The following is a 26,667-nucleotide window of genomic DNA, read 5'->3' on the forward strand; positions in this document are numbered from 1 at the left end:
AAAAGATGCCCAGGAAAGAGGAGTGCCTTGTCCCTGGACGCTCAGCCTCTAAGGAAGCAGCATACCCTGACTCTGGTCTGGCTTTTTTCTTTTTTGCTAGATCCTGCAACTTCTCTTCCTTCCTAATGATGAGCCTCAGTTATCAGGAAAGTTAAATTGTGTGCTGCAGAGATTCAGTTATCTGGAACGGCCATCTCCATGGGGATGCCCGGTTTGTTTTTTCAATGAGTGGGGCTCCCCCTCTCCTCTCCCCAATTCGAAGGGTGGGCCTCTGTACCCTTCCCCCAGGGGCAGATGCTGTCCAGATGTGGGCGGGGGCGGGGCCCTGGGGCTGCGGCCAAGGCGGGACTGTTTGTGGGGCGGGGGGGAGCGCAGTGGGGAGACCTGGGGAACCAAAGAGCAGTTCCAGGGCCGGCGGGCCGGCCGTCGCTGGAGCAGCTGCCCTAGGGGGTCTCCGGGGAGGCTGCGGGCAGGCAGGGGAGGAGTCCTGGCGGAGCTGCGGCCCGGCAGGGGTTAACCCGGGAGTAGTGGTCGGGTCAGGTTACTTCCCTTTAAAAAGAAGGGGAAAGGAGGAGTCAGGCCCTGGTGGGCAGTGTCCGTGGCTGGTCCGGCTCGTCCATCAGGGGAGCAGGCTCGGAGCCGGCCAGGGTCGGGCGCCTGGCGGCTGCAGGCAAGTCAAACGGTCGAGCGCGGTGCAGAGGGGCCCGGGTGCGAGGAGGGGCCGCGGGGCGCAGCCGGCCTGAGGCAGGACCTCTGTGCAAGCGCGCGGGACTCCGACGTCCCTGCCGACGCCCCCTTCCCAGACAGGTACACTGAGGCCCAAGGCGAGCGAAGGAGACCCCTCTAAGATCGCGCCGCCAGGATGGTCCCGCAGCGGGCCTGTCAACCGGTCGGGGGGTCTCCCCCCTGGAGAGGTGGCCCCCAGGGTGGCAAGCGCGGCTGCTGGCGCCTCTCGGGGTGGACCGACGGAGAGACACCACTGGTGCAGTGGACTCAGCCCTACTGGGGTCCCGGGCCGGGTGGGGTGGGGACAGAGCGTGGTGACCGTGAGGCTCAGCCTCTCGGACTCGCAATGGGTGGGGCGGAGCCAAAGATGCGCGGGGTCCTGGCCAAGGCTTGGGGGTCTGTCTATACACAGCCCCCAGAGGGGGATGGGGGCCGGGGTCAAGACTGGAACAGGAGATCCCCTTAGCTAACCTTGGACGTCTTGCCTTCGTCCAGAGCTCTCCATCCGACTACTGTTTTAAAGGGAATTCCTATTTTTAGTGAAAGTTGCTCAGTCGTGTCCGATTCTTTGCGACCTCATGGACTATACAGTCTGTGGAATTCTCCAGGCCAGAATATACTGGAACAGGTAGCCTTTGCCTTCTCCACGGGGGTCTTCCCAACCCAGGGATCGAATCCAGGTCTCCTGCAATTGCAGGCAGATTTTTTACCAGCTAAGCCACTCCCCGCTCCTTACAACACCACCGCTGGGATGAGGGTTTTCCTGATAAGGGGACAGAGTGCTTGCTCCAGCCCTCCCCCACATCCGCAGTCTAGATGATCAGTGTTCCTACTGCTATTGGCATTTGTTCTGGGGAGGGGCTTCCAAGTAGAGCCAGTGGGGTCCTAACCCTGCACCTCCCCACCCCCCAGCAGTGCGGTGGGTGGGGGAGCCCAGGTGGGTCATGCCTTGGGTTTTGTGACTTGAATCCTCCTCCTCTTCCCTTCATTCCAGCCCAGGGCAAGGTGCTAGTTACTGGAGTTGGTGGGACAGTCAGGCAGTGTGGCTGACTGGTCAGAGTGCAGTTCTCAGTCAGATCTGAGGTCTGAAGCTGGCTTAGTCCCTGAGTCTCTCAATGACCTGGACATCTCTGGGCCCTGCTTTATTCACCTGTAGAAGGAGTGTGGGCCTTCCCAGGTGGAGCTAGTGGTCAAGAATCTGCCTGCCAGTGCAGGAGACAGCAAGACAAGAGTTTGATCCCTGGGTCAGGAAGATCCCGTGGAGTAGGTAATGGTAACCCACTCCAGTATTCTTGCCTGGAGAATTGCATGGACAAAGGAGCCTGGCGGGCTACAGAACATGGAGTTGCAAAGACTCGGACACTACTGAATGACGCAGCACAGACACGCACACACACATACAAACACACACAGTGTGTGTCTGAAAAAGGAGTCTTGGAGCAGACGGGCCCTCCAGGTGACTGTGATTGAAGAGTTGGCTGTAGACATGTGAGGTGGGGGAGGGGAACAATGGGGGCACGGCCAAGAGGAAGTGGGAATGGACCTCGGATCTGCCAAAGACCCCCTCCCCACACACTGGGGGCAGGGGAGGTGGGGAAAGCAGGGTGATTTGCCCAACTCTGGCAGTAGGCTGGCATCCTCCCCTAGCCCACCTCCCTAAAGAGCCCTAGAGTGTAAGGCTAGACTGTGAGTGGAAGGAAGCTTAGCCCAGAGAGCTGCTGCCACTTCACAGATGCAGAAACAGGCTCAGCTGTGTGAGGCAGCCCAGCCCCCGCCCTGTGATTTCCCCCCAGAGTCTGCTAGGGAGTGGGGCATCAGCTCCTCCCCACTTCCACCACCCTTAGGCCAAGTTTTCCAGCCCCTTTGCTTCAGGAGTTTTATTTACTAAGCATTCTGGGAAAGGTTGGGGTCCCCACGTGGGAAGGCAGCAGTCTCCCCAGTATTGGAGTTGGGCCTAGTTCCTGGGCCTCTGCCTTTGGTGGAAGACCAGGACCCCACACTGGGGACTCTTCCAGAATCTGGGGAGGACGGTGAGCAGGCCAGCTGCTCACATGGAGCCCCCTGAGTGCCTTCCTTCACACAGGCCACCAGCCATCACCTGCAGCCTGGGCCCAGGCCTGGGTGTCTGCCATCAGACACGCTGCAGTGTTTCTCGGCTGCACCCTGAAGGCAGACCAGGGTCCCCCACAGCGGCCTGAGTCTGGGAGCACCACCCTCCCCTTCTGATAAGAAGTTCCATTTCCTAGGGCCCCCGCAGCTCCCGGTCCTGGCCCCTTTGTAGAGCCCCCGAGCTGACTTCCCCAGATTCCCAGTCTGTCCTTGCAGCAGCCACTCCCGCCCCATGTCCCTTAGCGTGCCTATAAAATTCAGAAGGGACACACAGTCCCCCTAAAAGATGATCAGATCTTCCTTCCTGCCTGGCCTTCTTTAAATTGCTGTCCTGTGTTGTCACCTCCTGAGGTCTCCTGAAAGATGTATGTCTCCCCCTGAGGTCTGTAACCCTCCGGGGCACTGGGTAATGTAGGGGCTGTGTGAGAGGATGCTTTCGGGAGGCGTGTATAATCCAGCAATAGAACCTGCCACAACTGGCTGTGTGACCTTGGGCAAGTCACTTAACTTTGTGCTGTGGTTTCCTCAAGAGCCAGTGGTGGTGATTATCCTGGTGGTGGTTGTCTGAGTTCGGTCACACAGAAGGGAGTTTTCCGGGCAGGATCCGCAGCCCAGAAAGGCCCTTCCAAGGCTGGTGTACTTCCACTCACTCCACGCGGTCCCTGTCTCTCCTTTGCTCCTGAGTGCCCTGCATTGCCTTCCAGAGGTCAAAACAGGAGCTGACTTCCTATGGGGGCCTTCTGTGGTTCTCACAGGATGGACAGGTCCAAGGCTCCCAGAGGAAGCACCCTGGGGGGCTGGCCTGGGCCCAGGCTCCTGCAGCTGTGGGTGGAGACCTCAGAAGCCTGGGAGAAAGCCAGGAGCCTCAGGGGCCAGAAAGTGTCTGCACTGGGGCCCCAGCTTCATTCCTGCTCTTCACTGTCTGCTCCTTCAGAGCAGACAGCTGGCCTTCAGGTTTTTCCATCGCTCCCAGCCTGCCCAGCCCTGCAGCTAAAGGGGACGGCGGGGGAGGTGCTGAGTGAGCCGGAGCAGCGGCTTACCCTGGGACCCAGTGGTCTGGGAGGGAGTTGTTTGCCTGACTTCTGGTCCTGGGTTTCCCCACCACAGTCCCTCCCAGGCTCCTGGTGTTTTCATGTTTGAATAGAAAGTAACTTGCACTCCCATATCTGAGATAAAGCTTTGTTTTCTATATGAGTGCCTATGCCTCAAATATTCTCTGACATGAGCATTGTTAGCCTTTTTTTTTTAATTTAAAACTTTTGTTCTCTGGACCAAAGCATAATCAGGTTAGAAATATATAAACCCACAGGTAGAAAGGCAGCTTTGGTTGAGACAGGGGCTGGGGACTCAGCTTCTTCCCCATCCAGAGATAAATAGTAAAAGGAATGCACACATCTGCTCATTGGCAGAAAGCTTCCATTCCAAAGACCCTCTGCACAGGAAGCCTCCCCAGAATTGTAGGGGTTGGAGCAGTGATTCCCAAAGTGAGCGCAGCTGAACAAGATGAACAATTTTTATTTATTTATTCATTTTTAATAATTCTATTTATCTTTGGCTGTGCTGGGTTTTCGTTGCGGCGTGGACTTTTCTCTAGTTGCAGCGAGTGGGGGCTACTCTCTAGTTGTGGTTTGTGAGCTTCTCATTGCGGTGGCTTCTCTTGTGGAGAACCGGCTCTAGGACACAAGGGCTTCAGGAGCTGCAGCGCCTGGGCCCTAGAGCACAGGTCAGTAGTTTTGGCGTGGGGGCTTAGTTGCTCTGTGGCATGTGGGAGTCTTCCCAGATCAGGGATCAAACCAATGCAGGCATCTCCTGCATTTGGCAAGTGGATTCTTTACCACTGAACCACCGGGAAAGCCCTTTTATTTATTTTTTAATTTTTATTTTATAACTAATTTTCCTTTTTCAAAGCAACCCCATCTGTGGTACTTTGTTATGATGGCCTGAGCTGACCAGTACATCAACTTTATTTTTATTTATTTATGTTGGTATTTATTTGGCTTTGCCAAGTCCCAGCTGCGGCACACAGGATGTTCAGTCTTTGTTGCGCCATGTGAGATCTTCAGTTACGGCCTGCGAGCTCTTAGCTGCAGCATATGGGCTCTAGTTCCCCGACCAGGAACGCAACCCAGACCCCCTACATTGGGAGCATGGAGCCTTAGCCACTAGACCTGCAGGGAAGTCCCAAGTTGTCTTATTGCTGCATCTGTTCCATGAGCATGTGTTACCTGCCTGCCGTGTACCATGTGCTTGCCTGGGGTGGAGGACTCTACCCTCATGGCACTGAGTCTTGGGGGTGCTGGGGGGCTCGCCTGGGGTGGCATCACTGAAGTGAGCTTCCTGGATGAGTGGGTGGCAGGTGAGGGAAAGACACAAGCTTTCCAGACCCAAAGAGCAGCTTGTAGTGGGAATGAAGGGTGAAGGAGAAAAGAGACGGTGGGCTCAAGAAACCTAAAGAGGCCAGAGAGGCAGGACAGCAGGGGGCAAAGGCTTGAGATGAGACCAGAGACTCACCGGAGGCTAGATCATACTGGACCTATAGGCCGTGGCAAGGAGTGTGGACCTTGTCATTCATTCAGCTAACACTGGGCTTCTCCCCTGTGCTAGGCATGGCACAGTTTACAAAGTCATGGCACCCTTGAGGTGCCTAGGTCTAGTGAGAAGCTTTTGAACAACATAGATGGCCTTTTCTTAAGTCCTGTGATAGAAGTGTGAGCCAGAGGCCAGGGAAACACCGGGGGAGAGGAGCTGCCTCTGCTTGAGAAGGCAGTGACATTTGACCTGGGTTTTGCAGGATGAATAGGAGTTTGACAGGAAAGAGAGGAAAGGCATTCCCAGCAGTGAAAGCCGGCACAGAGGTATGAAAAAGTCCGGGAGTTTGGGAGAAATGTCAACAACTGCAGTCACATTGGGCACCGGAAAGCGGAGAGGCCAGAAGGTCAAGTCCACAGAAGGTTTTCAGGCTTGAGCCAGAGGTGAGCTTTCGTCCTCCGAGCAGTGAGGAGAGGGACACCAGGTGCAAGCAGGAGAGGAAGATCTCTCTGCCAGGTTGTGTGGGCAGGTTGGGTGACAGGAAAGGAGAGCAAGTTTATTGCTACTCAGTGGGGTGTGGCCATGGCCATGCGCGGGCTGTGGCGGGGGCTGGGAGAGAGATCTCTTTTTATTATCAAAGAAAGTGGGGGCTGTGAGCTTGCCCCTCTCTGTGCCCCCAGACTGGGCTGGCACAATGCCCAGAAAAGGGACCTCTCATTCCAGGGCAATGGGCTGCCTGCTGCGCCAACTTTGAAGACCAGAGGCCCTTTCCAAAACAGTAAGGATTCCAGCCAGCTGGGCCCATGGGCTGTGTCCAAAGCAAACAGGAAAAGGCCATGGTGGGCCAGGCAGGGCCTCTTTCTTTGTTTGCAGTCGGGAACAGGCCAAGCAGGCTTGTGTGTCTCCCTGCTGCAAAGGTGGGAGCAGGCTGCAGGTCCTACAGAGTGAAACTTGTTGCGGGGGTGATACACGGCCCCTGAGTGCCAGCCTTCAAGGGCACAAGAAAGATGGCTTTCCTTGGCAAATTCTAGCCCTGATGGAGTGAAACGGGGAGCACATACTTCTCTCTCTCGATCATCCTCAGGGGCCTCTGTTCCCTCGGTCACGGTGCCCAAGCTGGAGCCCTCCCCCGGGGACTTGGCTTCCCACTCTTGCCCCTTGGTCATCAGCCCAGGTCTAATAGGGGTGGCTGTGGGTCACTGCAATGGAAAGTCCACACTGCCCAGACCAGGGCCCCGGGGGCAGGCCTCCAGAGAGAAGGAGGGAAGTGCTGACTGCTCAGAGCACCCTCGAGTCCAAACATGGGCACCCGGGATTCCACTGAAGACTCTATCCTGTACTCAGACCCTGGCCAGATGACAGGTGGCAGTCATTCAGTCTCCCAGCGTTGCCTGGATGAATTAACCTATGAATATATTCAATCCACTCACGCATTTGTTTACCAAGCCTCCAGGCAACCTCAGGGGATGGCCAGCCCAAGCCAGGGCAGGGAGTAGCAGAGGAACGAGGTCCTCAAGGAGCTGATGAAGGAGGCAGACTCAAGCCCTGAGATGCATCTGGCCCGAGCAAGAGTCCTGCCTGTCTGCCATGGTTGGAGGAGGGCTCAGAGAAGGAGCAGACCATTCTCCCAGGGCAAAGTGGGAGTGGAGACAGGGGTGGAGATGGGCTACAGAGACTCCAATAAGGAGTGACTCCTGAGTAGACTCACTCATTCATCCATGCAGCAGTCCCTGACTATGTGCATTCACTTCAGTTCAGTTCAGTCGCTCAGTCATATCCGACTCTTTGCAACCCCATGGATCGCAGCACGCCAGGCCTCTTTGTCCATCACCAGCTCCCAGAGTTTACTCAAACTCATGTCCATTGAGTCGGTGATGACATCCAACCATCTCATCCTTTGCAGTCCCCTTCTCCCTCCTTCAATCTTTCCCAGCATCAGGCTCTTTTCCAATGAGTCAGTTCTTAATATCAGGTGGCTAAAGTAATGGAGTTTCAGCTTCAGCATCAGTCCTTCCAATGAACACTCAGGCCTGATCTCCTTTAGGATGGACTGGTTGAATCTCCTTGCAGTCCAAGGGACTCTCAAGAGTCTTCTCCAGGACCACAATTTGAAAGCATCGATTCCTTGGTGCTCAGCTTTCTTTATAGTCCAACTCACACATCCATACATGACTACTGGAAAAACCATAGCCTTGACTAGACGGACCTTTGTTGGCAAAGTAATGTCTCTGCTTTTTAATATACTGTCTAGGTTGGTCATAACTTTTCTTCCAAGGAGTAAGCGTCTTTTAAGTTCATGGCTGCAGTCACAATCTGCAGTGATTTTGGAGCCTCCAAAAATAAAGTCTGTCACAGTTTCCACTGTTTCCCCATCTATGCCATGAAGTGATGGGACCGGATACCATTATCTTAGTTATCTGACTGTTGAGCTTTAAGCCAACTTTTTCACTCTCCTCTTTCACTTTCATTAAGAGGTTCTTGAGTTCTTCTTCGCTTTCTGCCATAAGGGTGGTGTCATCTACATATCTGAGGTTATTGATATTTCTCCTGGCAATCTTGATTCCAGCTTGTGCTTCATCCCGCCCAGCGTTTCTCATGATGTTCTCTGCATAAAAGTTAAATAAGTAGGGTGACAATATGTAGCCTTGACGTACTCCTTTCTTGATTTGGGACCAGTCTGTTCCATGTTCAGTTCTAACTGTTGCTTCCTGACCTGCATATAAGTTTCTCAAGAGGCAGTTCAGGTGGTCTGATATTCCCATCTCTTTCAGAATTTTCCATAGTTTGTGGTGATCCACACAGTCAAAGGCTTTGGCATAGTCAATAAAGCAGAAATAGATGTTTTTCTGGAACTCTCTTGCTTTTTTGATGATCCAGTAGATGTTGGCAATTTGATCTCTGGTTCCTTTGCCTTTTCTAAATCCAGCTTGAACATTTGGAAGTTCATGGTTCATGTACTGTTGAAGCCTGACTTGGAGAATTTTGAGCATTACTTTACTAGCATGTGAGATGAGTGCAATTGTGCGGTAGTTTGAGCATTCTTTGGGATTGCCTTTCTTGGGGATTGGAATGAAAACTGACCTTTTCCAGTCCTGTGGCCACTGCTGAGTTTTTCCAAGTTGCCGGCATATTGAGTGCAGCACTTTCACAGCATCATCTTTTAGGATTTGAAATAGCTCAACTGGAATTCCATCACCTCCACTAGCTTTGTTCGTAGCTTTCTAAGGCCTGCTTGACTTCACATTCCAGGACGTTTGGCTCTAGGTGAGTGATCACACCATTGTGATTATCTGGGTTGTGAAGATCTTTTTTGTACAGTTCTTCTGTGTATTCTTACCACCTCTTCTTAGTATCTTCTGCTTCTGTTAGGTCCATTATTATTAGGACCATTTCTGTCCTTTATTGAGCCCATCTTTGCATGAAATGTTCCCTTTGTATCTCTAATTTTCTTGAAGAAATCTCTAGTCTTTCCCATTTTATTGTTTTCCTCTATTTCTTTGCACTGATCACTGAAGAAGGCTTTCTTATCTCTCCTTGCTATTCTTTGGAACTCTGCATTCAAATGGGTTTATCTTTCCTTTTCTCCTTTGCTTTTCACTTCTCTTCATTTCACAGCTATGTGTAAGGCCTTTTCAGACAGCCATTTTGCTTTTTTGCATTTCTTTTCCATGGGAATGGTCTTGATCCCTGTCTCCTGTACAATGTCACGAACCTCTGTCCATAGTTCATCAGGCACTGTGTCCATCAGATCTAATCCCTTGAATATATTTCTCACTTCTACTGTATAATCATAAGGGATTTGATTTAGGTATACCTGAATGGTCTAGTGGTTTTCACTACTTTCTTCAATTTAAGTCTGAATTTGGCAATAAGGAGTTCATGATCGGAGCCACAGTTAGCTCCCGGTCTTGTTTTTCCTGACTAAGTAGAGCTTCTCCATCTTTGGATGCAAATAATGTAATCAATCTGACTTTGGTATTGACCATCTGGTGATGTCCATGTGCAGAGTCTTCTCTTGTGTTGTTGGAAGAGGGTGTTTGCTATGACCAAACCAAATGCCAAGTGCATTCTCTTGGCAAAACTCTGTTAGCCTTTGCCCTGCTTCATTCCGTACTCCAAGGCCAAATTTGCCTGTTACTCCAGGTATTTCCTGACTTCCTACTTTTGCATTCCAGTCCCCTATAATGAAAAGGACATCTTTTTTTGGGTGTTAGTTCTAGAAGGTCTTGTAGGCTTTCCTAGAACCGTTCAACTCCAGCTTCTTCAGCGTTCCTGGTCAGGACATAAGTTTGGATTACCGTGATATTGAATGGTTTGCCTTGGAAATGAACAGAGATCATTCTGTCGTTTTTGAGATTGCATCCAAGTACTGCAATTTGGGCTCTTTTGTTGACTATGATGGCTACTCTATTTCTTGTAAGGGATTCTTGCCCACAGTAGTAGATATCATCTGAGTTAAATGGTCATCTAGTAGTAGATCCAGTACTCTTGCCTGGAAAATCCCATGGATGGAGGAGCCTGGTAGGTTGCAGTCCATGGGGTTGTGAAGAGTCAGACATGACTGAGCAACTTCACTTTCACTTTTCACTTTTATGCATTGGAGAAGGAAATGGCAACCCAATCCAGTGTTCTTGCTTGGAGAATCCCAGGGATGGGGTCGCACAGAATCAGACACAACTGAAGTGACTTAGCAGCAGTAGTAGAGGGTTATCTGAGTTAAATTTGTCCATTTCAGTCCATTTTAGTTTGCTGATTCCTAAAATGTCGACATTCACTCTTGCCATCTCCTGTTTGACCACTTCCAATTTGCCTTGATTCATGGCCCTAACATTCCAGATTCCTATGCAATATTGCTCTTTGCAGCATCAGACTTTGCTTCTGTCACCAGTCACATCCACAACTGGGTATTGTTTTTGTTTTGGCTCCATCCCTTCATTCTTTCTGGAGTTATTCCTCCACTGATCTCCAGTAGCATACTGGGCACCTACCAACCTGAGGGGGATGGTTCATCTTTCAGTGTCCTATCTTTTTGCCTTTTCATACTGTTCATGGGGTTCTCGAGGCATTCACATAACAAATATGTATTGAGGACTTTCCTGGTGGTCCAGTGGTGAAGAATCCACCTGCCAATGCAGGGTACATGGGTTTGATCCCTGGTCTGGGAAGATCCCATATGCCATGGAGCATCTAAGCCCATGTGCCATGACTACTTAGCCCACGCTCTAGAGCCCGTGCTCCACGATGAGAAAAGCCAACTGGAGAGCAGCCCCCGCCCCCTGCAGCTAGAGAAAAGCCTGCCTGCTCAGTGAAGACCCAGGGCAGCCAAAAGTAAATAAATAAAATTTTAAAACTATACATTAAAAAACCCAAATATGTATTGAGTGACTACTACGTGCCTGACACCATCAGTGAGCAGAAGCAGCCATGGACTGCTCTCGTGGGGGTCTGCTGGTTGTGGGGGAAGGGGAAGGACTCAGGTCATCACCACACAAATCAAATGGAAAACTATGCCAACTTATAGGGCTTTGAAGAGAGGTTTGCGGTTCTCAGGAGCTTGACCTGGTCAGGGAGGCCAGGGTATCTTCTCTGAGAAAGACTTGAAGAATAAGTAGGGAGTCACCAGGGCAAGAGTGGGGGGAAGATGCTCCAAGCAGAGAGCATTGCATGTGCAAAGGTCCTGTGGTAGATGGACTGGACGAAGGCCAGATTGGCTAGAGTTTCCACAGCAGAGGGGACTGTGGTGAGAATGAGGTGAGGCAGTGAGCCAGCTGACAGCACTTGACTTGTGGGTATCCTTAGAAGATTTGGTCTGAATTCAGAGAGCAAAAGGACACTTTTAAGCAGTGGTGCAAAGTGATTCAATTTATGTAGCAAACTGGTTTTGTTGTTGCTTTTGTTCAGTCAACAAGTCCTGTCTGACTCTTTGCAACCCCATGAACTGCAGCACACAAGGCTTCCCTGTCCTTCACTATCTCCCAGAGCTGGCTCACACTCATGTCTATTGAGTCAGTGATGCCATCCAACCATCTCATGCTCTGTCATTCCCTTCTTTTGCTTTCAGTCTTTCCTGGCATTAGGGTCTTTTCCAACAAGTTGGCTCTTTGCATCAGGTGGCCAAAGTATTGGAGCTTCAGCTTCAGCATCAGTCCTTCCAATGAATATTCAGGGTTTGAGGGGCCCAAATGTTAGCGAGGAGTCCATGAGGGTCTAGCAGTGCCCATATAAACAATGAAGATGGCTTTGACCTAGGGCACGGTGAGACTGGGGGGCAGGGTGAGTTGAATGTTGGGATGAGAATCAGGCAGTGTTGAAGTCTGAGAAACTGGGCTGGTGGAGGGGAGGGGTAACAATGAACATCATATTCCTGTAAGAACATACTGTGTTGAGTATGATAAGTAATATCTTCATTTTCCCCAGGGGTAGATGGTTGACTTCTAGGAAAAAAGAACAAAGGACTTTCAGGTCCTACTATAATGTGTGTGCTCAGTCACTCAGTTATGTCTGACTCTTGGCGACTCCTCAGACTGTAGCCCACCAGGCTCCTCTGTCCATGGGATTTCCCAGGCAGGAATACTGGAGTGGGTTGCCATTTCCTCCAAGGGGTCTTCCTGACCCAGGGTTTGAACTCACATCTCTTGCATCTCCTGCATTGGCAGGAGGATTCTTTACCACTGAGCCACCTGGGAAGCCCTCTACTATAGTAGATGGTGCTTAATATGTTTTCTCATTAAATCTGTTCAACAAACCTGAGAAATGAATTCTAACATGTGTGTTTGAAGAAAGGGGTCTCAGAAAGGTAAAATTACCTGCTCAAGGTCATGGCTGGGAAGAGGTTAAGCCTCCACCAGCCTCCTCTCTTTTAAAAAAAAAAAGGCAAAACAACTTCATTTCATTCTACTCAGTGTGCTGATAATTGAGGGGAAAGTTTTTGGCAAGAAGGGAAAGGGAGGGGACCTGGAAGAACTCCTTGCTCTGGAAGAATGCAAGGGAGGCTGGGGCCATGGCTCTGGGGCACCCCGGGCCCCCATCCAACCACAGGGGTGACCAACTTGCTCTTGATCCGACCCGGAAGCCGACTCTCTCTTTCTCTCCACCTCCCACCTGCTGCCCCCGGGAAGTCCTCCTAACCTCCTGGATCTAACCTCCATCCTCTTGTTTCTCTGCCCATGTCTCAGCTCGCAGGCACATCCAAGCCACCTGGCTGCTACCTCTCCCCGCTGGCCGCCTGCCTGCCCTTCAGCCCTTGGTGGGGCTCGCAGGAGGCCTGTAACTGGATACCGGACACAGATTGCTCCCTTCAGGCACCCCCCGCCCCCGCCCCCCGCCCCGAGCCGCACTCCACGCACCCTGTTTCTGGATCTGCTCTTGGAAACCTGGATAGAGCGTGTTTCCACTCAGCCCAGTGACCTTCGCCTGTCTGAGCCCTGGTTAATTTTTGCCCAGTCTTTGCAGGCTCTGGGGCCCCTCCCCTTCAGGGATATAAGCCTGGTCTGAGGCTGCCCTGTTCCCTGCCCGTTCCTGAGCCTCCCCAAGCTCCCTCCCCGTCCTCACCATGGCCAAAGGATTCTTCATTTCCAAGGCCCTGGGCATCCTGGCCATTCTCCTGGGTGTGGCGGCCGTGGCCACCATCATCGCTCTGTCTGTGGTGTACGCCCAGGAGAAGAACAAGAATGCCGAGCGTGGCACCGCGGCCCCCACGAGCCCCACGGGCCCGACAACCACCTCGGCCACCACTTTGGACCAGAGCAAGCCATGGAACCGATACCGCCTTCCCACGACCCTCTTGCCCGACTCCTACAGGGTGAGGCTAAGGCCCTACCTCACTCCCAACGAGAATGGCCTGTATATCTTCACGGGCTCAAGCGCCGTCCGCTTCATCTGCAAGGAGTCCACAGACGTCATTATCATCCACAGCAAGAAGCTCAACTACACCTCCCAGGATGGGCACTTGGTGGTCCTGAGGGGTGTGGGGGATGCCCAGGCCCCCGAAATTGACAGGACCGAGCTGGTGTTGATCACTGAGTACCTGGTGGTGCACCTCAAGAGCTCACTGGAGGCAGGCAAGATGTACGAGATGGAGACCACCTTTCAGGGGGAGCTGGCTGATGACCTGGCGGGCTTCTACCGCAGCGAGTACATGGACGACAATGTCAAAAAGTAAGTCCGAGGTGGGTCTGCCGGGTGGGGGCGGATCCTAGACACTGGAACAGAGCAGGATCCTGGGGGCCAAGGAAGGGCTTGGATTCCGGGCCTTTGAACGTTCCAAAGCCCTTGGCTGGTCCATCGCCCCATCCAAAGTTCCCAAGACATTCAGCTGTTTCCCCAAGCCCCCCTCCACCCCCCACCACCCCACTCAATCGGGAGTCAGGGATGAACACTGAAAGCCACCTTGGATAGATAAGAGAACAGGCTCTGAGGAGAGAAATGTGCCAGTGTCTTCCAGCTAATACAGGATCGGGGCAGTCAGGACTTTGACCCTGAGTCTGGAAGGAGCTCTGATCGCCCACATCAGCTGGCCTGTCGGCCTCGAGGCGGCCTGGGAGAGAGGAAAGCGGGGGTGGGGGGTATGGGGACAGGGATGAGGCCAGGCAGCATCTGTGAGCCCGCCCCGCTGCACACCCAGCCACACCCTGCAGCCCCCACCCTGCACACCCCATGGGCACAGACACTCTGTGGGTGCACCCTCTAACCCCCTGCTCTGGGCAGGGTGCTGGCCACCACACAGATGCAGTCCACAGATGCCCGGAAGTCTTTCCCCTGCTTTGATGAGCCTGCCATGAAGGCCACATTTAACATCACCATCATCCACCCCAAGGAACTCACAGCCCTGTCCAACATGCCACCCAAAGGTGAGCAGGTCTGGCTGGGGCCTCACGGCCTGGACCTGGGAAAGCAGACCCTCGCCCCAGGGCTGGGGCGTAGGGGCAGGGGAGGGGGCGCACCTCCATAGGCCTGCATGCTCCCTGCCCAGGTCCTAGTGTCCCGCTTGAGGGAGAGCCCGACTGGAACGTCACTGAATTCCAAACCACGCCTGTAATGTCCACGTATCTCCTGGCCTACATTGTGAGCGAGTTCACGAGTGTGGAGTCAGTGGAGCCCAGTGGCGTCCAGGTATGAGGCCCAAGCTCACCTCGCCTTCCCCAGGGTTGGTCCTGGCCTGGGAGACTTTCCTGTTTATCCTCATCCTGGTCCCAGCCCCTAGGCAGTGTGTGAACCCCAGCTGTGAGTCATCTTGGGCAGGTGTCTTTAGTTCTCTGAGCCTCAGTCTCTGCATCTGAAAAGTAGGACCCTCCTCATTAACGGGGGCTTCCCCAGTGGCTCAGTGGTAAAGAATCCGCCTGCAGTGCCGGAGCCGCAGGAGGCACAGGCTCGATCCCTGGGTGGGGAAAATCCCCTGGAGAAGGAAATGGCAACCTGCTCCAGGATTCTTGCCTGGAGAATTGTCATGGAGAATCCCCATGGACAGAAGAGCCTGGCGGGCTACAGTCCATGGGGTTGCAGAGAGTCAGACACGACGGAAGCAAATTAGTATGCACGCACCCCTCATGAAGGGAGTTCCCGATTCCTGGGTGCCAGACAGAGAGTGGCCATGGCTCATTCCCCGCAGGCCCCTCCCTACAACTCCAAGAGAGACACCCCCGCCTCCACACACTCCCCGCTGACCAAGCCTCCCAGTTTAACCTGGTTGGTCACCAGCCTGCCAGACTCTGGGACTTGGCCCACCTGCACGGGGACCCAGGAAGGGCCCCTGATCTCTCCTATCTTTGCAGATCCGGATCTGGGCTCGGCCAAAAGCAACTGCAGACAACCATGGCCTTTATGCCCTGAATGTGACAGGTCCCATCCTGAGCTTCTTTGCCAGTCATTACAACACAGCCTACCCACTCCCCAAATCCGGTGAGTGACGGGCCTCGAGTTGGGGGGAAGTGAATGGGTCTCCCCCCTCATTCCTGGAGGACATCTTGCCAACTGCCTGGCCTCCTCAGACCAGATTGCCCTGCCCGACTTCAATGCCGGTGCCATGGAGAACTGGGGGCTGGTGACCTACCGGGAGAACGCGCTGCTCTATGACCCTCAGTCTTCCTCCAGCAGCAACAAAGAGCGAGTAGTCACTGTGATTGCTCATGAGCTGGCCCACCAGGTATCCCCCCATCATGGGGAGCGCAGACCAAGAACGTGGGGGGGTCCAGGCGGAGATGGCACAAGTCGTGTCTCTGTCCTTGGAAGCTGAGAAGGGAGGGGGGATTCCACCTGGCCAGGGGGTTCGGGGAGAAGTCAGGATGAAGTCGGTAAAGGCTCCAGCTCAAGACTGGAGTGTGGGGAGCACTCGGCAAAGGGTAGCCCCAACACCGTTAGTGACTGGGAGGTCTGCGTGGTTTGCTGGACTGACCCCTCTCCCCTACAGTGGTTTGGGAACCTGGTGACCCTGGCCTGGTGGAATGACCTGTGGCTGAACGAGGGCTTTGCCTCCTATGTGGAGTACCTGGGAGCTGACTATGCAGAGCCCACCTGGAATCTGGTGAGCCCCCTGCCTGGAGACCGCTGGGGTCTGGGATGGGGGATGGCCTGGATCACCCCCTCCGAGGCCAGTCCCCTGATTGGCTGTTGGGGGTTTGCAGAAAGACCTCACTGTGCCAAATGATGTGTACCGTGTGATGGCCGTGGACGCGCTGGTCACCTCTCACCCACTGACCACCCCTGCCGACGAGGTCAACACCCCTGCCCAGATCAGCGAGATGTTTGATACCATCTCCTACAGCAAGGTGCTGCCCAGTCCCCACGCTGGTCCTCAGACAGTCGGGGGGTGGGTGGGGAGGGCGGTGATGGGGACACAGGGTCCCCCGGCTGGCTCGAGGCAGCCTCCTGAGCTTCCTCCCCTCCACAGGGAGCCTCGGTCATCCGGATGCTCTCGAATTTCCTGACTGAGGATCTGTTCAAGAAGGGCCTGGCGGTGAGGATCCTCAGCCAGTCACGGGGTGGGGGGTGTTTCCTCTGAGCCCTGGCCTCACAGAGGCTGTGGCCGAGCCTGGGGCCACAACTCCACCCTTACCTAGCTCTCTTTCCACAGTCCTACTTGCAGACCTTTGAATATCAGAACACCACCTACCTGAACCTGTGGGAACACCTGCAGATGGTCAGTACCAACCAGCCCTCCTGAAGACGTTCTGTGGGGGGTCCTGAGATGCTGAAAGCCCAAGGGCCGGCAGCACCCCCATGGGCGAGAAGGTGCCCAGCTCCCTGCTTACCCCACCCCCCAGGCAGGACATCTGGAGCCTGGCCTGCTCACTGGCTGCTCCTCTGTAAAGTGGGTGCAGTGATGGCTCTTTGAAGGAGGTGCAGCCAGAGCCTGGGTCAAGAGCCTGGCAGGTGCCCCCCCAGCCACCTTGCACAATAGTGAAGTCTATGAGGGGAGCTGGGGAACACCCTCCTCTGAGGGTTGAGGAAACGGGCTCTCAGGTTTCCCAAGCCCAAGCCATCATCTCCCTGGAATTTGGAGCCAGTCATTCACCAGCTCAGCACTCCTGGCTGCCCTGTGCCCCACCCAGCTCCTCCCAGGCACTACTTTGCACGCACCAGCACCCTCAGCAAGCCCTCTGACCCTCCCGTCCAGCCCCACCTCACATTCCTGTCCACTCAGACCCCGAGGGGTCTGGGGCAGACCCTCTGACCACCCCCACTCTCCCGCCTGGCCCTCCCCGCCTCTCCTGAGCCTGGCGTCTGCACCCTCTCCATCACCCTCCATCATCTCCCACCCCTTCTCTGTGGCCCTGGTCAGCCCAGCTGACCCCTCCATGTGCCCGCACGCCATGACCAGCCTGACCCGGGAGGGGAGATACCGGGCCTTGTCACAGAGTCACAGGTGGGCTCCTGGGCCCTCCTGGCCATTCTCCAGCCCAGCATCCCTCTGTCGTGAGCCTGGTTCCCCGCCCCAGCCTCCCCCAGGCTCAGTGCCTCTCTGCTTCCACTGTCTGCCTTGCCCAACCTCAGTTTCCAGTTCCTTTCCTCCAAAGCCGAACCCTCCTCCACACTGACACCCCTCCAAGCTGCATCTCCCCCTCCCTCTCCCCTAACCCCCTCTCTCTGCAGCCCCCCAGAGATCCTCTCCCTCTCAGCTTGCACCTTCTGATAGTAGCTTCTGCCCTCGTCTATGCTCTTCTTAGTTTTTAATTTTCTCCGTTATTAACAAGCGTGGTTGGTTTTTTGTTATTATGAAAGCAATAGGCACACGTGAGAAAAGATTTAAGACAATAACAACCATCCTAAGTCCATCCCCAGACCCCCATCGGCGTGTGTTTCCTTCACATCGCCCACAGCCCTCTCCTTCGCCCTGCCTGTGACTTGGGGACACTGGTTTTCCTTTATCTCTGTCTCCTCCCCTTGCCTGTCTTCCCAGATTTGTTCAGGCTGAACCATGGGGCATCCTGGGTGCCCCTCCCTAACACACACCCGCCTCAGGCTTGATCACAGAGTGTTGGGTTTGGGGGGGCGGCATGCAGATTTCCTTAATCAACACAGAATGAACCAGAGGCTGGAAAGCTCTTGGCTCGTCCAGCACTGGGCAGCTGAGAGGAGGGCGAGGCAGGCTGGGAGCCCAGCTACAACCTCGCGGCCCGGAGCTCCTCCAGTACCTCCCAGCAAGGTGGCACCCTAAGGAGAGGGCAGGGGTGCCCAGGGGAGAATGGTGGGGGAGAGGATGGCCGTCCGCTCATGGCTGCACCATCGCCCCTGCCCAAGGCTGTGAACGATCAGTCGTCCATCGTGCTGCCAGACACCGTGAGTGCCATCATGGACCGCTGGACCCTACAGATGGGCTTCCCTGTCATCACCGTGGATACTAACACAGGGACCATCTCCCAGAACCACTTCCTCCTTGACCCCAACTCCACCGTCACCCGCCCTTCAGAATTCAAGTGAGCACATGGGGTCACTGAGACAGGCGTCCCGGGGAGGTTCTCAGGAGCGGCTGCCGTGAGACCCTCTGACCGTAGCAGGGCTGGCCCGCTGTGGCCTCTGCCCTAGTGGTTGGTGTCAGTCTCGCTCCTGGGCCAGGAGGAGGAGGGCGTTCAGTGCCAGAGTCAGGCAGAAACTGGGAGCCTGGGCAGGACTGTTTTTCGCTGGCAGTGGCCAAGAGCTGCCGTTTCTCACCCCTGGCCTCTGGAATTTCTTGTTGCAGCTATCTGTGGATTGTTCCCATCTCATCCATCAGAAATGGCCAGCCGCAAGAACACTACTGGCTTCGGGGCGAAAAGACAAGTAATCCGGCCCTCCCCTAGGGGACAGTAATCCCCAGGCCATCCTCCCAGCTCCTGGCCCGTGTTCTGGGGTTCTGGCAGGCCTCATCCTTGGGGGTGTCCTTCATCCTTTCATTCAACAAGTGGAGCCAGCTTCTTTGGTTCTAATTTCTACTCTGTTGCTGCCCAGCTGTGTGACCCCAGTCAAGTTACCATCTGTCGCTGGTCTCCATTTCCCCACCTGTAACATGGGGCTGGGGACAACATCTACACCCATTGAGTTGTGTGAAGATTAAGGGAGAGGATTTCCATGAAATGTTCACAACAGTGCCTGGCACGTAGCATGAGCGGTCCTGCTCAGCCAGGCACCGAGGAAACCAAGGTCAGGGCAGGTCATCCCCTGCCTAAGCCAAGGCTGCAGATGAAGGGAAGGAAGACAAGCCATTCATACTTTCTGGAGCTGTGCAGAGTACTTTATCAGAGGCGTTTATAGCCTCTGGGGCAGGCAGGCAGAGATCAGAGAATAAGGAGGCTTTCACTTTATGGAGAGGTGAGGAAAGGCTTCCTGGAAGAGGTGAATTGAGTCAGAGGACGAGCAGGAGTTCACTGGGCTAACAGTGGCAGAGAGAAGCTGTCCAGGCAGAGTCAATAGCAAGTGTGAGGCTTGAGGTAGGAGAGAACGTGGGGACTGAGCTTGGCTGAGACAGAGGAGCAGCCTTGAGGTGAACCGGGTCCCTGTCGGCTGCAGGAGACAATGTCCTCAGGCCAGGAGGAGCCAAAGGGATTGAGTCTGATCTGCAGGTATGCAAGGAGCCCCTCCAGCTGACAGGAGGAAGGCTGGAGGTAGACCTGAGAGGAGGGGGCGTGGAACCCCCAGGAAGAGATGAGCAGTGCTGGAGGGCTAACTGGATGGGAGGCGCTTCCTGGGTGTGATGGAAAGATGGCAGACGGAGCAGCGGCCTGGGGCGTTGAGTCTGAGCTGGAGGGGCGTTGCCGATGGAGTTGTCCCAGCTGGTGTCACTGGCCTGGCCACTGAGGTTCACAGATGGCAGTTGGTCTGTCCAAGGTCACCCACCAGAGTTTGTCCGGGCACCCGGTCCCACCCTTCTTCTCTGCCCCTCGCCTTGGTGTGGGCCCAGTGGCCTGAGGGCCAGCTGCTGCCAGGCTGCCCGGGAGGCGGTTCCGCCAAGGCCTGGAGGGGGGAGGGCCCGGGGCCTTCTGAGCAGCCTTGCCCAGCTCTCGTCTCTCCCCACAGGCCAGAGTAACCTCTTCAAAGCCGCAGCGGATGAATGGGTCCTGCTGAACATCAACGTAACGGGCTATTACCAGGTGAACTACGACGAGAACAACTGGAAGAAGATTCAGAATCAGCTGATGTCAAGGCCGGAGGTGGGTGCCTGCCGGGCCATGCCGTCCACTGCCCAAGGCCCAGTCCCAAGATGGCAGCCCAGACTGCAGGGCCTGCCCCATGGCCCGCCCAAGGTCACATGCTCTATTGCCCCTTCTAGGTCATCCCTGTCATCAACCGGGCGCAGGTCATCTATGACAGCTTCAACCTGGCCAGGTGAGTGCCCGCCCCTTCTCCCTCGGGCCCCACCGGCTCAGCGGTGGAAGCCCGGCGACTTGGCAAGTGTGACCCCATAGTGAGAGCCCATGTTCTCCCTCCCGTGGTCCTCATCGTGTGCCAGGAATGGGGTGCTGGCTCCCTGTGCTTCGGGACACCCCTCCCTTGGCCCCACAGCCCCAGACAGTATCACCATTCAGCCTAGAGTTCCCAGAGAAGGAATCAGAGTCTCAGAGTCTGAGCATCTTGCCTGAGGTCACACAGTAACTCATGACAGCCAGATACAGATCTGTCCAACTCTGGAACTCCAGTGTGCTCCACAACACCCAGGTTTTCCTGAGTGCTACCTGTGGGTCAGGCTTCCGAGGTGGCACTAGTGGTAAAGAACCCAGCTGCCAATGCAGGAAACTTAAGAGACTCGGGTTCGATCCCTGGCTCAGGAATATCCCCCGGAGAAGGGCACTGCCTAGGATTCCCATGGACAGAAGAGCCTGGCGGGCTACAGTCCATAGGATTGCACAGAGTCGAACACAACTGAAGCGACTAAGCACGCATGCATGCTTCTGTCTCTCTCTTTAGTCGCTCAGTCATGTCCGACTCTTGTGACCTCATGGTCTATAGCCCGCCAGGCTCCTCTGTCCATGGGATTCTCCAGGCAAGAATACTGGAGTGGGTTGCCGTTTACTTCTCTAGGGGATCTCCCCAACCCAGGGATCGAACCAATGTCTCCTGCACTGCAGGCAGATTCTTTACCCTTTACCGACTGAGCTACGAGGGAGGTCAGGCTAAAAAACCTGGGAAGGACACGACAGGAGAGAGGCAGGCACAGATAAACAGAGATTTATTGAGCAGCTGCTGTGTGTGTAAGCGCCGGCAGGTGCTAAGTTCTTTGATGTAAGTGATGTCACCCATAGACATGGACCATGGACATTTATGAATAGATGGCCTGAGAAGATGAAGGGAGGAAATCTCAGAGGGCCAAGCAAATCAGAGAAGTGGGCAGAGCAGAGAGCAAAGGCCTCTTGTCTTTTTGAATCTCAGATCTGTCTCTTAAGGTCTGTGTGGCCTTTGGCAAGGCACGTCACCTCTCTGAGCCTCAGTTTCCTCATCTGTAAAATGGGGATACTGAGCAAGGGAATGTGACTGGCAGTGGGTGAGCGTCCACTACCCCTCCCCCCAGCCCCACCAGGTGAAGGCTGGAGCTGATCATTTGGGCCTCTGCGACCTTGGGCTCTAGGAGGGGGCTGGGGTTCCCACAGAGAGCCTGGGCTGGGCTTGAGCCCCTCTATCTATTCCCAGTGCCCATACGATCCCTGTCACCCTGGCGCTGAACAACACCCTCTTCCTGAACAATGAGAGAGAGTACATGCCCTGGCAGGCCGCCATCAGCAGTCTGAACTACTTCAAGCTCATGTTCGACCGCACGGAGGTCTACGGCCCCATGCAGGTACGTGCTGAGGGGCACACCAGGGTCAGTTCCCCAGTGCCTGAAATGAGGCCACGAGGCAGTGAATAGAAATATTGCCTGGAGTGGTGATACCACACCAGGTCCTTGGTAGTGGTGAGAGATCAGGAGGGATGGAGGGGTGAAGGGAGCAGGGATTGAGAAGGTGAGTAAGTTGGGCACGGCAAGAAATGGAAAGACTTCTAGCAAAGTTTGCTAAATCTGGAAATTAGCACTATCAGAAGGCAACAGAAAAAGCCACAGTACAGGAAGGGGATGGGAGTGGGGGCGAAGCCTTCAACCTGTTGTGTGGCCTCCAGCAATCCTCTTCAGCCCCAAAGAATCCTCTGTGAAAAGAACGGGCCTCTGCTTGCCTAGCAGATGTTAACAGTTTGGAAGCTTGAGGGGAAGGTAGAGGGAGGGGATGGGGGGTTGGGGAGGGGAGATCAGAGACAGAGGCAAACTGCTTGCTCTGTATCCATAACTGAATGCAGAGGGATATTCACTGCAGTGTGGTTTATAAAGACAAGAAAACCAAAAACCCTTAAATGCCCAACAGTTGGGGATTGGTTAAGTAAGCTAGAATATCCATTTGATGGAATATTATGTAGTCACTGGACTTCCCTGGTGGCTCAGTGATAAAGAATCCTATAATGCGAGAGACGCAGGTTCCCTCCCTGGGTCAGGAAGATCCCTCGGCAAGGGGAATGGCAATCCACTCCTGTATTCTTTGTTTTGTTTTTTTTCATTTATTTATTTTAATTGGAGGATAATTTCTTTACAATATTGTGATGGTTTTTGCCATACATCAATATGAGTCGGCCTTAGGCATACACCAAATGATTCTCCAGTATTCTTGCTTGGATAATTCCGTGGACAGAGGAGCCTGGTGGGCTACAGTCTATGGGGTCTCAAAGAGTAGGACAAGACTGAGCAACTAACACTTTCTTAGCACTTTGGGATGGTTAGTATTTTCTGCTTATGCTTTACGGAGTTTTCTAAGTTCCCCACAATAAAGGCCATCGGGCGGTGGGGGAATGGTAGGCCCTAAAACGATATTAGGAAATAGTGACATTTAGACATGGAGTGTCAGAACTGGTGGAGGCTTTGAGGAGAAAGAATCTCAGATCAGTCATCTGAAACCTGGCCCCTTGGAGAACTGTCTGGCCTTGGGTTACTCCCTTGGCCTCTGGCCTCTTGCTTCTGTAACCATTAACCCTTGCGACGCGTGGTCACTCACGTCAGAGGCTCCATGGGACTCCAGGTGGGTCAGGCTTGAGTCTCCTCTTTGTTTTTTTTTTTAAATATTTATTTACTTACTTATTTGGCTGTGTTGGGTCTTAGTTTTTAATATTTACTTACTTATTTGGCTGTGTCGGCTCTTAGCTGCAGCACACGGATGTCTTCACTGCATCACGGGGGATCTTCCATTGCGGCGCACAGACTCTCTAGTTGCTGCAGTGGGCTTAGTTGCCCTAAGGCATGTGGGATCTTAATTCCCTGGCCAGGGATCCAACCCGAGCCCCCTGCATTGCAAGGCAAATTCTTAATCACTGGATCACCAGGGAAGCCCCAAGCATGAGTCTCCTCTTTGAAGCAATTCATGTTTTCTTTTCCCTAGAAATACCTCAGGAAGCAGATTGAACCCATCTTCCTATATTTTGAACAACTCACCAATAACTGGACTGAGATCCCAGAAAACCTGATGGACCAGTGAGTATGACCTGTCTCGGGCCTGGAGACCACAGGTGGCCCCGACACCCTGACCTGGGAAGCCCAGAGCAAGTTCCCACAGCATCCTCCTCCAAATTTCACAATTCCTGGCTAGACCGGGGCAACCAGTCAGGGAGGAAACCGCCCACTCCCCGGCCCCACCCAGGAGTGGGGAGCCCTGCCCCGAAGCTCTGTGCGGCCTGTGAACCCGTCTGGCCTCTTTGTGCGAAGGACCAAACTGAACCTCCCTGGTCCCCTCACTGGCATGGTCATGCAGACTCTAGGTGTTAAAGGTGGGGCTGGGGTCTGTGCCAGCCCTCCCTGGGCTGTACGAGGCAAGAAGCAAAGCCGCCAAAGGGTGAGTGGGCTGTGGCCTTAGAGCCCCGGGCCTGCTGCCCTGCCTGGAGTTATATGCCAGCAGACGGGCTACAGTCCACAGGGTCGCAAAGGGTCAGACACAACTGAAGTGACTGGGCATAAGGACAAGGGGAGTCTTTGCTGGAGTCAGGACCAGGCACGCTGACAGTGTCATCACCCCCTGTGCAGATACAGCGAGATTAACGCCGTCAGCACTGCCTGCTCCAATGGGTTGTCTAAGTGTGAAGAGCTGGCCAAAACACTTTTCAAACAGTGGATGAACAACTCTCAAGTTAATCCGTGAGTGTGTCCCCTGCTTGTCCCCTGATCTTTATCTGTCCCTCAAGCTCACAGCCCTGTCCTCATCAGACCCTCATCCCCTGCCCCCTTGCTGCTTCTCCACCCCTGACACCCCCAACTCCATGCCAGGATCGACCCCAACCTGCGGTCCACCATCTACTGCAACGCCATTGCCCAGGGCGGCCAGGAAGAGTGGGACTTTGCCTGGAGTCAGTTAAAACAGGCACAGCTGGTTAATGAAGCTGACAAACTCCGCTCAGCACTGGCCTGCACCAACCACATCTGGCTCCTGAACAGGTGAGGACCAGAGCTGGACAGGACTGGATGAGTTCCCCTCCCACCGGAGACCAGGGTCCCAATGTGGTGGAGAAAGAACAGCCAGGCGTCCACACTCTCCTTTGTGGGATCCTTCCTAGCCCGTGCAGTGGGGCAGTGTGTTTCCCATTTTACAGATGAAGACACAGAGGCTCAGAGAAGCAAAACAACTCTCCCAAAGTCCAGAAGCTTTACTAAGTTAAAAAAAAAAACAACAACCAAGATTTGAGTCTGGATCTGGGCCCACATCCTGTGCTTCTAACTGCTGCATTTCTCCTGGCCTTTACCTCTCTCTCAAGGGTCTTGGCACGGGCTTCCCAGGTGGCTCAGTGGTAAAGAATCCACCTGTGATGCAGGACACCTGGGTTTGATCCCTGGGTCAGGAAGATCCCCTGGAGGAGGAAATGGCAACCCACTCCAGTATTCTTGCCTGGGAAATCCCATGGACAGAGGAGCCTGGTGGGCTACAGACCATGGGGTCGCAAAAGAGTCGGACACGACTTAGCGACTAAACAACAACAACAAGATAGTCCTGCTGCAGATGGACCTGAGTCCTTCTGGACATCCACCTGGGCACCCCCTAACCCTTAGATGAGGGCTCCTGGCTCCCATTGTGTGCCTCATATTGCCATCTCCTGGACATCAGTAAAGAAGAGCCACCCTCAATGTCAAAGACAGGAGTGGCCACTCTACCTGATGTAGGAATCACCCCTTCCTTCCTTCATTCATCACTAGATATTTATCAGACACCTGGTCTATGCCAAGTATGACACCTGGCGTAACCAGTGACCCTGCTTAGGGGACTGCTTAGGCTCCCATCTGAGAGGGAGGTAGGACCAAGGGGGCTTCAACCCGCAGCATTCTGAAGGGATGTTGAGAAGATGCAGGAGAGGAATGCAGGAAAGGACGCAGGATGAGTGTGGGGGGCTGGGGCAAGCAGGCTCCTTTAACTCACTGCACAGCATGCTGACCTCACAGGTACCTGAGTTACACCCTGAACCCCGACCTCATCCGGAAGCAGGACGCCACCTCCACCATTACCAGCATTGCCAGCAACGTCATCGGGCAGTCTCTGGCCTGGGACTTCATCCGGAGCAACTGGAAGAAACTCTTTGTGGAGTGAGTCTGCCAAGAGCTTGTTAGGGGAAGCTCCCACCAAGGCTGGGTCCCCTGGGGGTAGGGGTGGGTCCCCTTGTGTGCGCCAGACCCCACAAGGTCAGGAGTAGAGACCAGACACAGCATCGGCGTGGTCCAAAGAGAATCCAGGGGCTTCCCCGGTGGTCCAGGGGTTCAGACTCTGTGCTTCCAATGAAGGGGGCTCAGGTTCAATCCCTGGTCAGGGAACTAAGTTTCCACATGCCTCGCAGTGCAGCCAAAAAAAAAATGCCACAAAAAACAGACAAAACAAAAAACCAGGTGAATCCAGCTTGAGGTCTGTAGGGGCAGGAATTGAAAGACAAGGCAGTGGGGTCTGGCCCTCCCTTTCCCACTTGGGGGAAGAAAGTCTGCCTGGTGGGAGTGTTCGCTGAAGAGATGGGAACAAGGACATGTGGTCAAGCCTGGCTTTAGGTCCCTAGTGGTGTCTCCTTGGGTGTGTCACTGCCTTGCATCTTTGAGATAGGGACAGTGTGTTGCCCGCCAGTCACTGAACATTGCTTCCCCACCCCACTCATGGCTCCTCTCTCTCCTCCCGTCCTGCAGTTATGGCGGTGGTTCCTTCTCCTTCTCCAACCTCATCCAGGGTGTGACCCGAAGATTCTCCACTGACTTTGAGCTCCAGCAGGTAAGAAGCCTGGGACCGTGGGGCTCATGCCCCGGAGGCCCATCCCCAGTCTCGGGGGACAGCCGCCACTCAGCTCCCACCGAAAGGCAGGGGGTGTTCATAAGGCAGTGGGGCTCCATGTGGTCAGGCTTTCTCCATGTGCAGAGGAAGCTGGGTATCCAGACTTCTTAAATGTCACAGTTCAATCGCAGTTATTCATCTTGGAATTTTTGTATTGGCAAAAGGTACAGAGAATAATATAATGACCGTCCATGTACCCATTATTCAGATTGAATAATTAGCAACATTTGCCGACACTTTTTTTTAGGGGCAGATAGTCTTCAAGCGAATCTCTGATATTATATAATTTCATTTGTAAACACTTTGGTCATATCTAAAGTAAAGAAAATTTTAAAACATAATGTATCATTAGCAAACCCAAGAAAATGAACAATTCCTTACTATCATCCTATATCCAGGACATTTTCAAATTCGCTCTCTCTCTCTTTTGTTTTTTGGCATGCCACGGCAGCTGGCGAGATCTTAGTTCCCCAACCAGGGATTGAACCCAAGGCCCCTGCTTTAATTAAGAGTGCAGAGTCTTAACCATTGGACT

General features: G+C 54.0%; 1 protein-coding gene across 2 annotated transcripts in view; it reads left to right on the top strand.

Moving 5' to 3' along the window:
* Positions 1–668: 668 nt before the first annotated feature.
* LOC122455289 (alanyl aminopeptidase, membrane) overlaps positions 669–26,667 on the top strand; it is a 29,132-nt gene continuing 3,133 nt past the window's right edge. The window contains exons 1-20 of one of the 2 annotated variants that reach the window (XM_043490296.1): positions 669–807; positions 12,540–13,521; positions 14,071–14,213; positions 14,336–14,475; positions 15,135–15,261; positions 15,351–15,505; positions 15,770–15,883; positions 15,984–16,127; positions 16,250–16,315; positions 16,433–16,498; positions 18,100–18,275; positions 18,539–18,618; positions 19,852–19,985; positions 20,105–20,160; positions 21,460–21,607; positions 23,226–23,317; positions 23,864–23,974; positions 24,104–24,271; positions 25,268–25,408; positions 25,991–26,072. In XM_043490296.1, coding sequence (XP_043346231.1) covers positions 12,917–13,521; positions 14,071–14,213; positions 14,336–14,475; positions 15,135–15,261; positions 15,351–15,505; positions 15,770–15,883; positions 15,984–16,127; positions 16,250–16,315; positions 16,433–16,498; positions 18,100–18,275; positions 18,539–18,618; positions 19,852–19,985; positions 20,105–20,160; positions 21,460–21,607; positions 23,226–23,317; positions 23,864–23,974; positions 24,104–24,271; positions 25,268–25,408; positions 25,991–26,072 — 2,748 coding nt within the window. In that variant the 5' untranslated portion in view covers positions 669–807; positions 12,540–12,916. Of the gene's footprint in view, positions 808–5,665; positions 5,808–12,539; positions 13,522–14,070; positions 14,214–14,335; positions 14,476–15,134; positions 15,262–15,350; positions 15,506–15,769; positions 15,884–15,983; positions 16,128–16,249; positions 16,316–16,432; positions 16,499–18,099; positions 18,276–18,538; positions 18,619–19,851; positions 19,986–20,104; positions 20,161–21,459; positions 21,608–23,225; positions 23,318–23,863; positions 23,975–24,103; positions 24,272–25,267; positions 25,409–25,990; positions 26,073–26,667 lie in introns of those variants that run through there. The other variant, XM_043490295.1, reaches the window with a different exon arrangement.

The sequence above is a fragment of the Cervus canadensis genome, chromosome 17 (assembly GCF_019320065.1).
Source record: "Cervus canadensis isolate Bull #8, Minnesota chromosome 17, ASM1932006v1, whole genome shotgun sequence".
NCBI lineage: Eukaryota > Metazoa > Chordata > Mammalia > Artiodactyla > Cervidae > Cervus > Cervus canadensis.